This window comes from Coenobita brevimanus, chromosome 82, assembly GCF_032717465.1.
Source record: "Coenobita brevimanus isolate Jiangsu-jjx chromosome 82, ASM3271746v2, whole genome shotgun sequence".
Taxonomy (NCBI): Eukaryota; Metazoa; Arthropoda; class Malacostraca; order Decapoda; family Coenobitidae; genus Coenobita; species Coenobita brevimanus.
This window is the reverse complement of record NC_137035.1, coordinates 20,040,461-20,056,198: the sequence shown is the minus strand read 5'-3', so window position 1 is coordinate 20,056,198 and position 15,738 is coordinate 20,040,461. Positions and strand designations below refer to the sequence as shown.

General features: G+C 38.9%; 1 protein-coding gene across 1 annotated transcript in view; it reads left to right on the top strand.

Moving 5' to 3' along the window:
* Positions 1–2,066, top strand: part of Abca3 (ATP binding cassette subfamily A member 3) — a 45,178-nt gene extending 43,112 nt beyond the window's left edge. The window contains exons 35-36 of the mRNA XM_080279968.1: positions 1,280–1,431; positions 1,899–2,066. Of these exons, the coding sequence (XP_080136094.1) occupies positions 1,280–1,431; positions 1,899–1,949 (203 nt within the window). The 3' untranslated portion in view covers positions 1,950–2,066. The remainder of the gene's footprint in view (positions 1–1,279; positions 1,432–1,898) is intronic.
* The last annotated feature ends 13,672 nt before the right edge of the window (positions 2,067–15,738 follow it).

The following is a 15,738-nucleotide window of genomic DNA, read 5'->3' as shown; positions in this document are numbered from 1 at the left end:
AGAAAAGGAGGCATGGTTATGAAAAGGCCGATGAATTATGGTAGATAAGAAGTAGGAGTCTAGAAAGGATATGAGGGAAGGAGAAAAATGTGATAGGGGATGAGGAAGGATCACAAAGGATCAGATGATATAAAGTAAATTAAATCTCTCCTTTTCCTCTATGTAAACAGGAATATTAGAGCATCAGAAGGATGTATTGACTCTCAGACTTTGTTAGTTAATTTCTCTGGGCATTAACTGCATGACAGGGCAGATATGGAGAAGAAATAGATTTAAATGCATGTGTACACAGATGAAAATTATATTAGAAGTGTTTAACCCATTTCAGAGGGGGAGACAGTATCTGTTATTTATGCAGCATATCTGGTACTGTGTAATGGAAAATATGGGGAGAAATCAGAAGTAAGCTTTAAAAAAAAAAAAAAAAAATCAGATGATGAAATTGCCCTGCTTTAGACATGCTAAGCAGAGTGTGATGTGATTAACGCCTTGAATATGGTGATGCAGTCTGTAGTTCGTTCTCATTATCTCAAAATGATTTTATTCATTTGGAGGAGAAATTCAGGTGCTGGCAGATGCTTCTTAAGTTGAATGATGTTCTTTGAGAGCAGCAAAAATAAATAAAAAGATGCTGACTAGATGAGAAGACGGAGTGGGATTAATTCTGTGTATGGCTATGATTGGTGTGATATCAAGGTAACTCAGTGCATATTAAAAATGGAGAGGAGTCCATGGATTCTTGAGTACTCCAGATCCAGCTCAGGTGCCACACACACAAAATTTACTACCAAAATTTGAATTTCCTTCTAGATATGGTGACACATTAATTGGTGCTTGCTGATGTTTGTGAAGGATGCATCAGTATGCTGTGTGCCAGTGTTGATAAGTTAAGCATATGGCAACTGCTTCTGCCAAACATCAGAATATTAGATATTCCAGTTATGCTCTCCTGTTGCCAGTGGATTCCAGTTTCATACAAAATATACTGGACATTGTTGAAGCAGCTCATCCTGTATGTTACACTTGATGTAAATCATAATAAATTAGTGGTGAAAATGTGTTATTATAACATGGAAGATTCCAGAGGAAAAAGTTTGGTTTAAATGAAATACTGCATACTACCTTACTGCTAACTGTCAGTTCAGATTAATGATAATTTAAAACTGTATCAAGAGAATTGTGGGTTGTGTATTTTTAACACAAGGTAGTCAGTCTTTCATGTATCCAAAGATATTCCTGCATATTAATATTTACTCACCTTTTTGTGCTTCGCTCTTAGGCCACCATGTGCGAGAGGTACAGTGGGGTCGGTTGGAGTACTTTGTGGGAGCCGAGGGTGTGACTTGGGCAAGTGTGTTTGGCACCCTGGAACGGTCACGGCACATACTTCCCATTGAAGACTATGCAGTTACTCAGACAACTCTAGAAAGGGTATGGATACTAAGGAATAAAATTATAATGGTTGTTTTGTTGATATCATTCACATAATCATTATCATCTAATCTTGTTTTGCCCCAAGAGGAATGTAGGAGCCTGGGGCTAGGCTGGTTGGTCCTGACATTTAAGTTGAGAGTGAGCAGCCTGACACATCCCTGAGTGGCATTATGTGATCAATAAACCCCAACCACCCCATCACTACACCACAAAATGCTGATACAGAGGATTGATCTGAGTTATCACTAATCAGAGGTTTTGTTTCCATCTTCTTAGTGGCAGTAACAGGAGGTAGTTGATACCATAATATTGTTGTTTTGGCTGCAAGCTTAATAACTACGTTGTCATTTCATATTGTATTAATTTTTCTTGTACTTATTGCATATCAGCCACTTGTGATAATTACTGGGAATACTCTAGCCAGAAAATCCATCTGTTACATTTTTACTTTATTTTGCCTCCAGGTATTCCTAACTTTCACACGAGGACAGAGGCCAGAGGAGGACAAGAGATAGAGGGATACCTTGCCATAAGGACATCTTTCCTGCTTGCAAGTACACTTTTCATGATTTGACAGTTATGTGTGACTAACCTCATCAGTCCAATGATATATTTTTTATTTTAGTCTTTTCAACTTCAGATAATGTTAATAAGCTTAGGAGAGACTCTCCAAACTGGAAGGGTTACTTACAGCCTTAATGAATCTCATCAAAGCTAGAAATCCTTCCTAATTTGATATCCTAATCAGGATATAGAGTGAGTTAAATCTTTCTTAGCTTGTTAAGTTGAGGGTTGTGTCATTGAGTCTTAGGTACCGGTACGTATGTTGACACCTGTGGCATTGCTCTTGAGAAGTAATGACATTTTTTAATAATAATTAACACAGTTCTGTGGTGCTTATTCTAAACAGAACTGATTAATTTGAGTTTGTGAAAAGTTTAAAAATAGAGTAGCTTATGACTATATAGTACACTGGTATCTCAGGCCACTAGGTTAGTCTGATATTATCTGCCTTCCTAGGTGACACTCTCTCTGAGTTAATGATAAAGTAAGCAACGTTGGGTCTGGTTAGTACTTGGATGGGTGACCGCCTGGGAACACCAGGTGCTGTTGGCTCGTTCTCCCTACGTGTTAAGTGGGGTTGGTGGAGGATTAGTGTCCCTCTCTGTAAAACAATTAACTCTAAGCCCTTGGCCACCCCGTTTGGGATACATGGGATCTGGCAATGAATGAATGAATGAACTAATTAGCAACACTCAGACTAGTTCATAACTAGCTCAGACCAGACTTAGCCACTACTGCTGGTACTTTCTGATGAAGATGACAAGGGGTTGGATTGAGGGAGAATGCCGGGAAAGAAATGCTGGAATTGTGGATGACAGGGAGAGTCGGTGTGGGTAATGGAGAGAGAGTAATATAGGATGAGGGTGAGGGAAAAGTATGAATTTTGTAAGGCCAGTAGGGAGTCTTAATACATTTTAACACAACATGCCTCATTGTTTGTGTAATGACAATGGCATTTGATAAGGAACTAATAAACATACGCCAGTAAAGCTGCTATTAGAATTAAATGAAGACAAGTACAGTACAGTTTAGGGAATTCTGTGTATCATGCAAAGGAGTACTCTCAGATAAAGAAAATTTGCTGCTGATAGCAAAAACAAAACTCTGAGTACAGCCGTAGCAGCAAACACGTTAATACTGTAGGTGTTAGCCATGGAAAAGAATATGGTGATACAAGCCTATTGTGCATGCAATACATTTTGTTTCATAGACTAATGACACTGTCTGGATGCTTGGAAGATACAAACAGTTAAATTTTCAAGATTCATATCTAAAGTCAGTATTTCAGTGGGTTTATTTTATTAGATATTTCATATAATGATTTATGTATGTATCCTTTTATGACTTTGTTTGAGATGAACATTCAGATGTATGTGCAGCGAAGTTGTGAAAATTGTGAACAATGGTGTTGATGTAAAGCTCCATGCTGCCTGGCAGAGCAAAGCTGTATTTGGTTTGTGCATTTATCACATTACCTCTGATATATACTGTACTCATTCACTGAGCATTGCTCTGCCCACCTAAACTTTCAGTGGCTACAAAGTAAGGTGGTTCCACCCACCACACTTATCCTTGGTCTGGGAATGAAATGACCTCACCCACCCACTGATGCACTTGTTACTTGTAAAAAGGTGAAGTAGAATATGGTCTGTTCCTTATGGTCACAATGGCTTCAGTTGGTTAATTCTTTTGAGTATGGATCAATCTTGACATTTATGAACTGTACAGTATTTTTTCTTACAGAACTAGTCATAGGTTTACTAGGGCATTCAAGCAAATGAAAAACTTTGATTCTTACAGAATCTCATCTATCTTAGTTTTCCTTTTTTTATATAATTAAGGTAGGAAGGATTATAATTTTAAGACAGAAGTTATATTCAGTACCGTAGTTAATCTTCCCTCATTTGATGTTATCCATAGCATACATTTTGTGGATCAGAGTGTGAAAGGAAGTCTGGGGTTGAAAAAGGTACCTATCATTCCTGCCCCTCCTTAAAAAAAATCCAGAATATCATGTACTTTAACCCTCTAAAAGTTGGCTGCATCCCACAGATGATTTTCTTGAACTGACTGGTGGTAGCCAGAAAAAATATAACCTGAAATGTGCCAGGAATCCTGTCGAGGCTAAGTGAGGCAGGTTTTGACCCTTTAAGAAAGGGATCCATTCCTCACTGAGCAGAGTCATCTGACTGTAGTAGCCAGAATGTAATTCAGAAGTGTTGTAACCGTCCTTCAGGGGGTAAGTGGAACTCTTATTTTGTGTCCAGGATACCTAGCATCTCAGGACATGGATAGCAGGTAACTTAAAAGAGCAAAATATCAAGATAGGTATTTAGTGTGGATGGATTGGGTATCAGTGAAGAATTTTATGTCTTTCATTGCCCAGTGGTATCAGAGGAGATGCTTCAGTACAGATATTTGAACAAGGAAAAAGTAGTCATATGTACCCAGCAGCTCTGCTTGTGCAAAATACTTGATGGCACTGTGGACAATATACATATTGTACATTAAGTTGCATCCCACACCACACAACAAATACTGTCACATGGTGCAGCAGTCATGTAACTGAGACAAGAGCACAACATCTCAGTTCAGCTGGATCAGTGGTCTGCCTCAGTGGATTTGGTTGGTTATCTTCTTGCCACACATGTTTTCAGCTGGATTAGATCATAATGTTGTTCAGCAACAAGTGCAGTACTGTACAGTACTGGTACTTTACTTTTGTCAAAGACATTATCTCACCATTTCAGACTGAAACCTTTATCTGTCTGATGAAAGTTTAGAATGAGAAATATTGCCAGAACTAATTCATAAAATTCACTTAAGATCCAGGATGCCTAGAATTGCAGGACTTGTGTATTGGGTACTTAAATCAAAACCTATTACATTTGTTACCGTTTTTGAATTGTACTGCTGTACAGTACCGGTGTGCATTTGTTATTATGAGTCACCCTTCTTCAAGGGAAAGCTCGTGATGTAAGCTGTGATAAAAAATCAAATTTAGACAGTTTTACTTGTTTTATAACTGGTTGAGTTCAACTTAACTCCATGCCTTTGTGCCATCAAGCAGTGTACTGTGAACTTTAAAATGCACTGTTTTCTAGAAGTACTTGTTAACAAGTGATTAAGTATAGATTATAACTATGTGTTCAAGTTCTTTTATTTTTGTTGTACTTACCACCATACTGTTTTAGTTTTATGAAATTACATGCACTTATTTGTTTGTAAAAGTTTTTCCTTTGCAGTCATAGGAACTTGTCTAAGGTTCATATATAGCCTTGTACAGTATAATGTACTATATTAATTCTTATAGGCCTAGATGATAACTGTGATGTATTGTACAGCTGCTGTAACATACAGAGTAATGCAAGATAGGATGCTTTAATACTGTACAACAATTGTTAGACCCAGTAACTGAAGCCTTATAATGAGATGAGACTCAAGGAGTTATGCTGGCACAGAGAATTTTATAGCATGTGTGTGGACTTCAGAATTCTTTAAAAATCTGGATAATATAAATTTGCTATATGATTTTCATAGTGATTTGCCTAGTCATGCTCATCAGTAATAGTTATTGCGTGAAGTACTGTATTTTAAGTACAGTTAAATGCAAATATTTGTGAGATTGCTATGAGCAGAAGCCATTATGGGCACCAGATTCACACAATAGGAGATCAATCCTTTTGAGAATGTGAGGGTTTTTTGAATGGCTTGCAAAATTGTTCTTCCCTTGACTTCTTTCCACCCCATTGACGTCACTTATAAATCACTCTGTCAGCCGTATTTGACAGCAGGTAACAGCTGTTGTTGGTAAGTTTCAGTAAATGGAGCACTTCAAAGGCTTAGGAACATGTATGCAAGAAGTGCTTCTCCTGTTAGTGTTGAACCTGGGTTTTCGTTAATCATTCAGAAAGAGACTGCAATCCCACATTCATATTGGCCAATAATTTGGAATTTCATTTGAGGTTGAGACAGGATTCCAAAGGTTTCAATAATGTGCGGATGATCGTGTATCCCATTTGCACGGGGCATTTTGTTTGACACGTCGTCCACCCTTTTGTTTTCTTTATTTTTGGGTTGCACATTGTCTGGTTAGTACTTGGATGGGTGACCGCCTGGGAACACCAGATGCTGTTGGCATCCCTACGTGTCAAGTGGGGTTGGTGGAGGATTAGTGCCCCTCCCTGTAAAACAATTAACTCTAAGCCCTTGGCCACCCCGTGTGGGATGCATGGCGTCTGGCAATGAATGAATGAATGAAAACATTGTCCCATCTTTTATGTGGGAGTAAGGGTGGGAGGTGATGATGATAATGATGATGGTGACGCCAGTACATATAAAACTGTGATAACCAGTCCCATACTGACCCTATTGGAGAGGGAAGAGTACCTGAAGCTTGGCTACCATACACTCACTCTCTTCACTCCAGACAAAAATTGATCTCAAGCATACCCTCAAGTTTCCTTCCTTAACCAACCACTTCCACTGTAAATGTGCCACCAAATTGTCTATCTATCTATGTATCTATCTATGGCCGGACGCCCTGATCTCGCAAAGGGTGGCCGCAGACAAAACGCCTCCAAGTCCCTCTGTCACCCACCATTTGACTGCACTTCACCCTTCCTTATATATCTCTCAACTCCATCCCTCCACATAATCCATAGTCCCCCCTTCCCTATCCCTCCCTCCACTTCATCTACATACACCCTCTTGGTCAGTCTTTGATTCTCCATTCTCACCACATGTCCAAACCACCTCAGTGTATTTCACCTAATTTTCTCAATCACATCCACATCTACCCCACAACATTCTTTCACTTCTTCATTCGCCAACCAAACTGTACAACCTAGGATGAACACTCACATGACTATTTTCCAACATGTATGTAACATTAATACAAAGGCATCTCATAAACTCAGTGTCTTGAACACTCTGAAATGCACTACCTTCAGACAACAGAAAGAATCACTGTAAACAGTTCATCCAGACAAGAGTAAATTACACAAACAAACTGGGCCCCACCTTTGCAGCCACAAAAAGCTTCTAAGACACAAAACAAACCTTTAAGAATAATAACAGGCCATAAAAGCACCACCTGCATCAAGAAACAAAAGTACTTCCGCTCAGGGACAAAATAAATCAATAAACAGATAGTCCCAATACTAAACTAAATGCCTTAAAAATATCCTTGCCTTCCTCCCAACACCACCTGTCACAAACCTGTACACAAGTGCATGCCACCACAGCCATCCAAAACTACAGCCAAACAGCATCCATCATGAATCCTCATTGCTTCAGTACAATCAGAATATACAACTTGCATTCAGTCCACTGTGCTGTTGCTGTACTGTATTGCCCAATACTGCAACATACTTAAGTATCTCATTCTTACAATACTGGTAGTTCATTTTAGTCTCCACAAAATGTCTCTTGGAGCACCTGGCAAAAGTGGCTGGTTTTCGTACAGTCCTTGGGTCTCCATCAGATGAGCCTGGGACGGAAACAACTTGAAACATACATCATTATCATCATCCTGATCCAGCCCATCTCTCCCATATACTGATGAGGTGAGATAGGGTCCAGAGAGCAAGGAGAAAGAGAAGAAAAAAATTGACAGTCGAACTGCTAATCAACAACATTCCCAATGAAATGGCCTACACTCATACTCACTCACCATTCAAGCTCTTGGTATCCAAAGTCCCCCTCACAGGTATGCCTCTCCACGTATATACAAACATACAGGTAAATATAGTTATGATACTGAAATGAAACTTTTGTACTATAGCTGACTGCAAGGTAGATAAGTCATAACTGGCAGAATTATTGAGCAACTTAATCACATTTTTCAGCATTGTGAGTGTACTTTTTTTTTTTTTAAGAAGTTGTGGAAACCAAAACTTGTGGATCTAAATCCATGGACACATCTACACGACGTGTGGATGATTGTGTGGGCTTTGTTTTACGTATTTCAAGAAATTGTAGAAGGTGTTTTGAAATTTCTCCCAGTGTAAACTTTGTGGTGTAATCTTCATACAGTATTATTTTTGCAGGTTTAGTTGCTATTTTGATGATGATGATGATAGTAGCTATTTTGTGATGTTACCAGATCAGCTTTCAGAGGGAATGGGAGTGTATGAAATGTCAAGTCAGCAGATGGAGATAAACTGTTTTCTTCCTGTGATAATCAGTACTTGTAAAACAAGATCTTTACAGCTTATATAAATAACCAAATGTAATATTATGTAGCACTGTATGTAACTGTGATGTATAATTATCTATAGAACACTTACAAGCTGAAATTTTCCCTAATACAGTACAGTATATATATATATATAAAATAACAGTTTGAAATGTACCAGTAATACGGCGTACTAAGTTGTTTAACTATCTAGTGTGTGGTTGGGAGTATTAGATTAGCAGTTTGGATATTTATAGCCAGTGTAATGTGCAATGACTCACACTTCCTACTCAATTTTTCATCTGATGTTCATAGATGTCTTTTTCATTTTCCTATTGTAAGGGATTTATTTGTCTGTGTAATTATATGGTATCTTAGTAATGTTATACACTATCAATACAAATTACTGTATGTTTATGATGTGTTTGCACATTTGCTGAATGAATGAAAAGGAAGAAAGATAGACTAATGTACAGTATTGTGCACTGTTCAGTAACCGAACTGTAATGGTGTCAGTTTTATATACACTGGTGTTCATAATCATTTTCCTCATCTCGTGAATTGAGTGCTTTATAATCTGATTCCAGCTAAAAGCTTGGACCCTCCTAGTATTTCTTTCTTTTTTTTTTTATTTTTTTTTTTATTTACTGTTAATACTGATACACTTAGTTTGTCACTTTTGATTTTCTTCCTTCCTTCCCCCTGTCTTTCTGACTGGTGTGTACAGTAGAAGGCATATAAAACAGCTGAATTTTCTTGATACATTTTAGATGAAATTTAACCTCATACAAGCTTAAAGCACATCTGTACCATCCCTTTTTAAAATTTCCCATATAACTGCACCTTAACTCATTTGTACAGTTGACTTTTAATGGTTTTTATTGTCATTTTGTTACTTATAATCATAGCTGTGTTTGCCATATATATTATTTTTTCAAAGTACGATGTCATTTATTGTTCGGGTGTCAAAACTCCATGGTGAATATCTTAATTAACAGATGCATCATTTAAGTTTTTAAGTGTTCCCGTCACTCCTCATCTGTGATGCAACCTTTCTTCGATCTTTCATTCCCATTTTATGCAGTATTCACAAGACATCCCTACCTTTCAAGAAAATACAGTACTTCCTATTTTTAGGTGTAGCCAGCATCCCATCTTCCTATACTGTGCTACACATATACTGTATTATGTAGCCTGGCAGTGCATATAAAATTTACAATTTCATCACTTTCTTTTTTATCTATCTATCTATCTACTGTATCTATAGCCCGACGCCCTAATCCCGCAAAGGGTGGCCGCAGACAAAACGCCTCCAAGTCGCTCTGTCACCCACCATTTGACTACCCTCCCCCCAACTCCTCCCCCCCTCCCTCATATACCTCTCAGCTCCATCACTCTTTTTTATCATGGTAAGATTTTCTTCATCATCATTGGCGTCACACCTTTCTACTATTTTATTGGGTTTAATAAGATCCAGAAATTAATTATTCTTTTAGGTTCATTTATTTGACTTTTCTCAATGTATTATACTGTCATGTAACTCTGTGTACTTTTGTCTCTGCTTCTGACGTAAAAACTTAGCATCAACTTATAGACGTGTAATATACACTTATACAGTTTGTCACATCCCTTCTTTGTTTGTTTACTGGACAGATGCTTCATCTACTCTCTCTAACTTCCATTAATGTGTCCAATAATCAGCCAGTCTGACATGACCCAAATCTACCTCACATCATCATCATTACAGCAAGTGTTCGTGTTTTATGTTCATGTTTTTAAGCTAACTCCAGAGTAAGTTACAAAAAAATATATATAAACCTTCATTGGTGCCTATACAGCTGATTTGGCCATTTCCCCCATTTTACAAAACCAGTTGTGTGAAAAGTGTCATGATAATTTGGAACACATCCCTGACATGACAAGGACTGCCTTTGTTAGAGTTCTGTATTGTTCATATGTGTGTAAGCCAAGGGGAAAAAAATAACAGCAACAAATTATGAGGTTTCTTTGCCATTAAGTATAAACTTCTGCCTGCATCAAAGAATTGCATCACAAATCAGCTCTCAATTCAGTACTGTACCATGTACAGTATTTTCAGCACCCCTCTCCCCCAACCGATCATATCAAATTTATGTACAGTACAAACTTATTTAAATTCTATAATGCTGTTTAGTATGAGCAGTCCCTTCCTGCATGCACAAAAGATAAAGGCCAGAATGTAATGAAAAAAAATTTATGCTGAAGAGGTTAACAGTTATAGTTTTTAGCTCTTTTCCCGTGCACAATTTCTGTGTTGCATAAAGTCATCTGAGGAGATCCAGAATGAAGTGAATAAGACATGTTTCCTTCTGAAAATATCAGTGCAACATATTTTTCAGTTCCTTATCGTCAGTAATTTCAAGGCCTTGCCAGGTGACATGGTTGGAAGATCTGGGAGCAGGTACTTCCTTCTTTCAGTTCATCCTGTTTGCCACTGATCTTAACCTGTAGTCGATGACTCTCTATATAATTACACAACTATAACTTCTCTAGGCATCCCAGGCAAGTTTTTACCTCTGCCATGTAACCATCATCCATTATTCAGTATCCTATGACAGTGGAGTGGGCAGGTTCCAGACACAACAAAGTAGCAACTGCCAAGACAACATAGTGTGATAGGATGTACCTGTATATTGATCCTCCAAGCTCTCAAAAGTCTCAGTTCAGTCTCACTTCCAACACAGTACCATCAGTGACTTCATGACCCCTTGAACTCTGGACATCACTTGACTACCTGGACTCAGGGCATTGGCTTGATGTCATTAATTCCTGTCTCCTGAATACATGCTATACCTGTCTCATTCAAAACTGGCCTGCCAGTGTTACCATTTTTTATTTTATTTTATTTTATTTTTTTTATTTTATTTTTTTTTAGCATGTTAGTGGGTCATTTGGAAGATAAGTAAAGCCTTTGTCTAAAAGATTAAATTCCTTACACTGTTCCCAGCCTCAAATGGACATCAAACTCTCATCTTTTCAGACAGCAGATTTTTCCTGTACCCACCATACTTGACCACCACCTTCCCTGTGATGTAGAGCCATTCCATAGTTGTCTTTAATCAGTTATTCACCTATTCACTGTTTCTGCCATCTGCTTCTATTTTTCTTATTGTTTTGTGGAAAACTGACAGTAATAATATTCTACACTAAAGGTTTCCATTGTTGTCTCATAACTTTAGAGCAGACTCCTGCTCCAGTGTGCAGTTAGGTATGGTACAGCATTTCTGTTAACTGCAGTGAAGCAATTAATTTAGTACATTTCATCATTCTTTTCAATTCATGTGATATCATAAATTTATCAGTTCTTATAATGTCTCTCGACCTTACCTCATGTTCTTATCCCCCTTTCTCAAGGTGTCTCACCCATTGAGTTAGCCAAGAGCACTCCACTTCATCATTCTCTTTGATAGATTCATTTTTCTTTTTCTCATTCATTCCATGCCCATAAGTGTATCACCCTCATCATCATTTTAAAAGTTTCCTTTCACTTAGGTGGTTATTCACCACTTGTATACCAGTATGCAGATGTTTATCTTTGTGAACTGTGATTTATGAGAAAATTGCCATAAAACTTGTTAACTAGATGTTATTACGAAGTTGACTTAAAGTCAATATTTTTGTACAAATATGTGTACAGTATATATATATATATATGGTAGCATATTTCTTTAAATATAACAATGAGTGTGTGTGTATTGCTAGAAGGATGTGTTAATGAGCAGTACAAGAGTTATGCAGTAAGTAGAAGTATAGACCATATGTGTCATATGGTACAAGATGGAATATAATTATACGGTGAGAACTATAACAAGTCTGTTGTATGGTAGATGTGATTTAACTAAGCTCTATATTAACTAGTGCAAATAAATTATAACATATATAAATTCAATATATATTACTGATATTTTTTATTTCCTCTTCCCAGTTCTGTATTAGTGTTTGCTGAAAGGTTTTTGTTTGTATGGATAAACAGATTTTATATGCTAAAAACACTGCCTGGTATGAGCACAGTGAAAACAAGTGCCAAGACCTTGACATTGGATCACAGTTCAACAACATTTACATTCTCAGTGACACCACACAATATGCCAACATCCCACACCAAACACACCACTCCCCCTCCTCCCCAGACATCATGTTTTGTTCGCACACACTGCCACACGCTACCCCCTAGTGAGTGGAACCCAAGCTCCCATCAGCTCACTTCCCTATTGTCATTACCACAAGAGTACACTCCAGTCCAGAGCAATCACACATCACTTACATAAACTACAAGAAAGCAAACTGGACAAAATTTACCAAAGGAACAAGGCAACACTTCATCACAAAACCCATACCTGCCACTAACATTGGCAGGAACATTACAAAATTTAACGAGATCATACTTACTGCAGACAAACACTATATTCCATGAGTCAGCAGAAGGCATTACAACCCTGACTGTACACCAGAGACTGCTTGCTTCATAAAACATCTCACTCAGACATGAGCACAGAATCATCACAAAGAAAACAGAAAACTGGAAAGCCTTTGCAACAACACCCAGCCACTCCTCAGACCTCTCTCAGCTGTACACAACACATCACAATACAGCTGTGCCATTGAATCACAGACAAACCCATACAAGACCCATGCTTCCCTCACCTTCAGTATCCAACACATCCCTTCTTACACAGAACACCCAGACATACTCATGAATCACCATGCAATCATATTTCACCTTCCGCAAACATGCACTGGAAAAAAAAAAAAAAAAAAAAAAAAAAAGTAGCTCTTTTTACTTGACCCCCTTCACTCCAGAAGAGATGCAAAACATTATCAAGAAAACAAAAAACTCTAGAAAGCACAGGGTTGGATGGTATCATTAAAAAAGACAGGTTTCTCTCTTCATGGTATCATTAACATAAACTTGAATCATTTAGGTCCACATGGCATCCAGGTCCTCACAAACAGCAGTAACCGCTCATAAACACATTTTAGTATTTCTACTAGTAGTGTGTGGAAAGATAGCACAGTCACTGCTTCTGTTTTCTTAAACCAGACAAGTATCCAGTACACCCTTCTTCACACAGACCTGTAATGCTACTCTGTTTAGCATGCCAGCCAAGATACCTGAACACCCAGTTCGTAACAGTCATGCGTCATGTCCCCTTTTGCTCCCTCACAACATGGCATTGGAGCACTACATTCTATGAACACTCCTGTAACCTCACCAACACGCATGTGACGGCATGAACTCCACAAGACCCACACGAAGTACATGTCTGACAACAATAGACATAAGTAAAGCCTTTGGTGTTATCCTCTGTTGTATGAGTTGAGAATTACAAGAGAGGTTCACTTATTGTTTTTTGAGAATAGGTCAAAGGTCAAGGCCATATGGCAAGGTCAGCTAAGTCTTTTATGCGATGTAAACCAAAGTTTTGTGGAAGGGCGTTTAAAACAAAGAGATTGTTTTGAGAAATAGTTCAAAAGTCAGGGTCACTGTGCAAAGTCAAACAGTTTTTATCTGATTTGAACCAAAGCTGGTGGAAGTGTTAAAGGTTAGGCAAAAATGAATTAATTTGGTTTGTAAAGTACAGATATTGTAATCTGTCGAAGGTCAAGAGCATCAGATATTCCGGCCATAGACCATTTCGTGTGAGCGGGTGTTGCATTCTCTAAGTGCATTGCTAATTGTTTTCTTCACATTCTGATCACAGGCAGTACAGGTGTTGGGCAATATTATTAAGAAAATAATGTATGTTTACCCTTACAGATTAAGATTATGTAGAATATAGCATTTACTTTCAATCGCTCTCATGGATTTTTTTTCATTACAGTTTTTCTTCGCTGCATGGTTGCCCTTCTCACTTTTTCCTGCTGGCTTTGGCTGGGGCGTTGGTGAATGAGGAGGGGAGCATCATCCTACCCACTTTTCCCATGGGTTTATCCTCCATTACACTACCTGCCTTCCCTCCTACCCTCCCTCCGTCCTAGTCACCCTACCTTTCCTTCCACCTTTCCTACCTGCTCACCTCCTTTCCCACCGCCCCCCCCCCCTTCCTTTTTTTTTCTCTCTCTCCTCCTGCCTCTCCTCAGCCCCTCCCCCTGCCCTGTATGCAGCCCAATGCACCTGGTATTCTCCCTGCTTATGTGCGGCTGTTACCATCAATGCATCTGGCGGCAGTGTGTGTGTGTGTGTGTGTGTGTGTGTGTGTGTGAGGGAGAGGGAGGGGGGTCTGTGTGCGTTTGTATGTATTTGTGTGTGTGTGTGTGTGTGTGTGAGAGAGAGAGAGAGGAGGGGTCTGTGCATTTGCGTGTGTGTGATTTTATTTTGCCATTTACAGAGATTGTATTCAACTTAAGAAGACTCTCGTAGTGAAGAGGTTATTGAAGGCTGTATCTAACCCTTCACTCCATCATATATCCCCTGAACCAAAGACATGAAAAAATGCAAATAAGGAAATGAAGAATGCAAATAAGGAAGTGAATAAAAATACGAAATGAAAAGGAGCTGTTTGAGACGTGTAGGCCTGTGTGCTCACTCTACCAGCCATGAGATTTCGGTAGTAGTGGTGGTGGTAGTAGTAGTAGTAATGGTGGTAATAGTAGCAAAAGTAATGGTGATAGTTGTGGTTGATGGTGGTGATAGTAGTAGCAGTAGTAATGGTGGTGGTGGTAGTAGTAGTAGTAGTAGTAGGTGGTGGTAGTAGTAGTAGTAGTAAGTAGGTGGTGGTGGTGGTGGTGGTGGTGGTGGTGATAGTAGTAGTAGCAGTAGTAGTAGTTTTTGCTGTTGTAGTAGCCCCAGGTTCATCTGAAATGTGAACATGGTGGACTGCAGGCTTAAACTGCCCAGCTCTTGCAGTCCACCGTCCTTCTTTGGGTGACAGGTAAGTACAGTATTGAGGGACGTTTGTATAACCAGACAGGTGAGCCGGCCAGGTGTATTAGTGCCACCACGTGAAGGCGTTCCTCTACAGTACCAAATACCAAGTATAAAAACATCAGTACCATGGAATTTTTCAGTACGTAGGCCTTATGTCGTTCTATTGGACGGGAAAGCACTGTACGTAGGCCTATGTGTGAGGCAGGCGGGAGAAGGTAGGCCTATGGAGAAGGTATTTATAAAGCATCCTAACCAACTTTACCGTAAACGAATCTCAGTAACATTTATTTTTTGAGTCGTTATTGTTTCTTGTGTTACTGCATTCACTAAAATCTGATTGTGAGATGTATATTAGGTTTATAAGGGAAGGGGAACATTTACCATGTCTTACTTAGGGTTAAGAGTGTTTATAATTGCATCCCCTATAGGCAGAGGGGGAAAACGGCCTATGAGAAAGAGGGGGGTAGGCCTAGGGATAAACAGGAGAGAAGGAATGTAAGGAAAGGCAGGAGGAAAGACGTGGAGGGAAAAGAGGAAGGTCAGCATAGGGTGGAAAAGGAGGGAGGGACGATGTTCTAGCGAGGCCTATGTGTGAGAGAGGAGGAGGAAAATAGGTATACAGAGAAGGCTGTCACACACACACATGCTTTCTCAG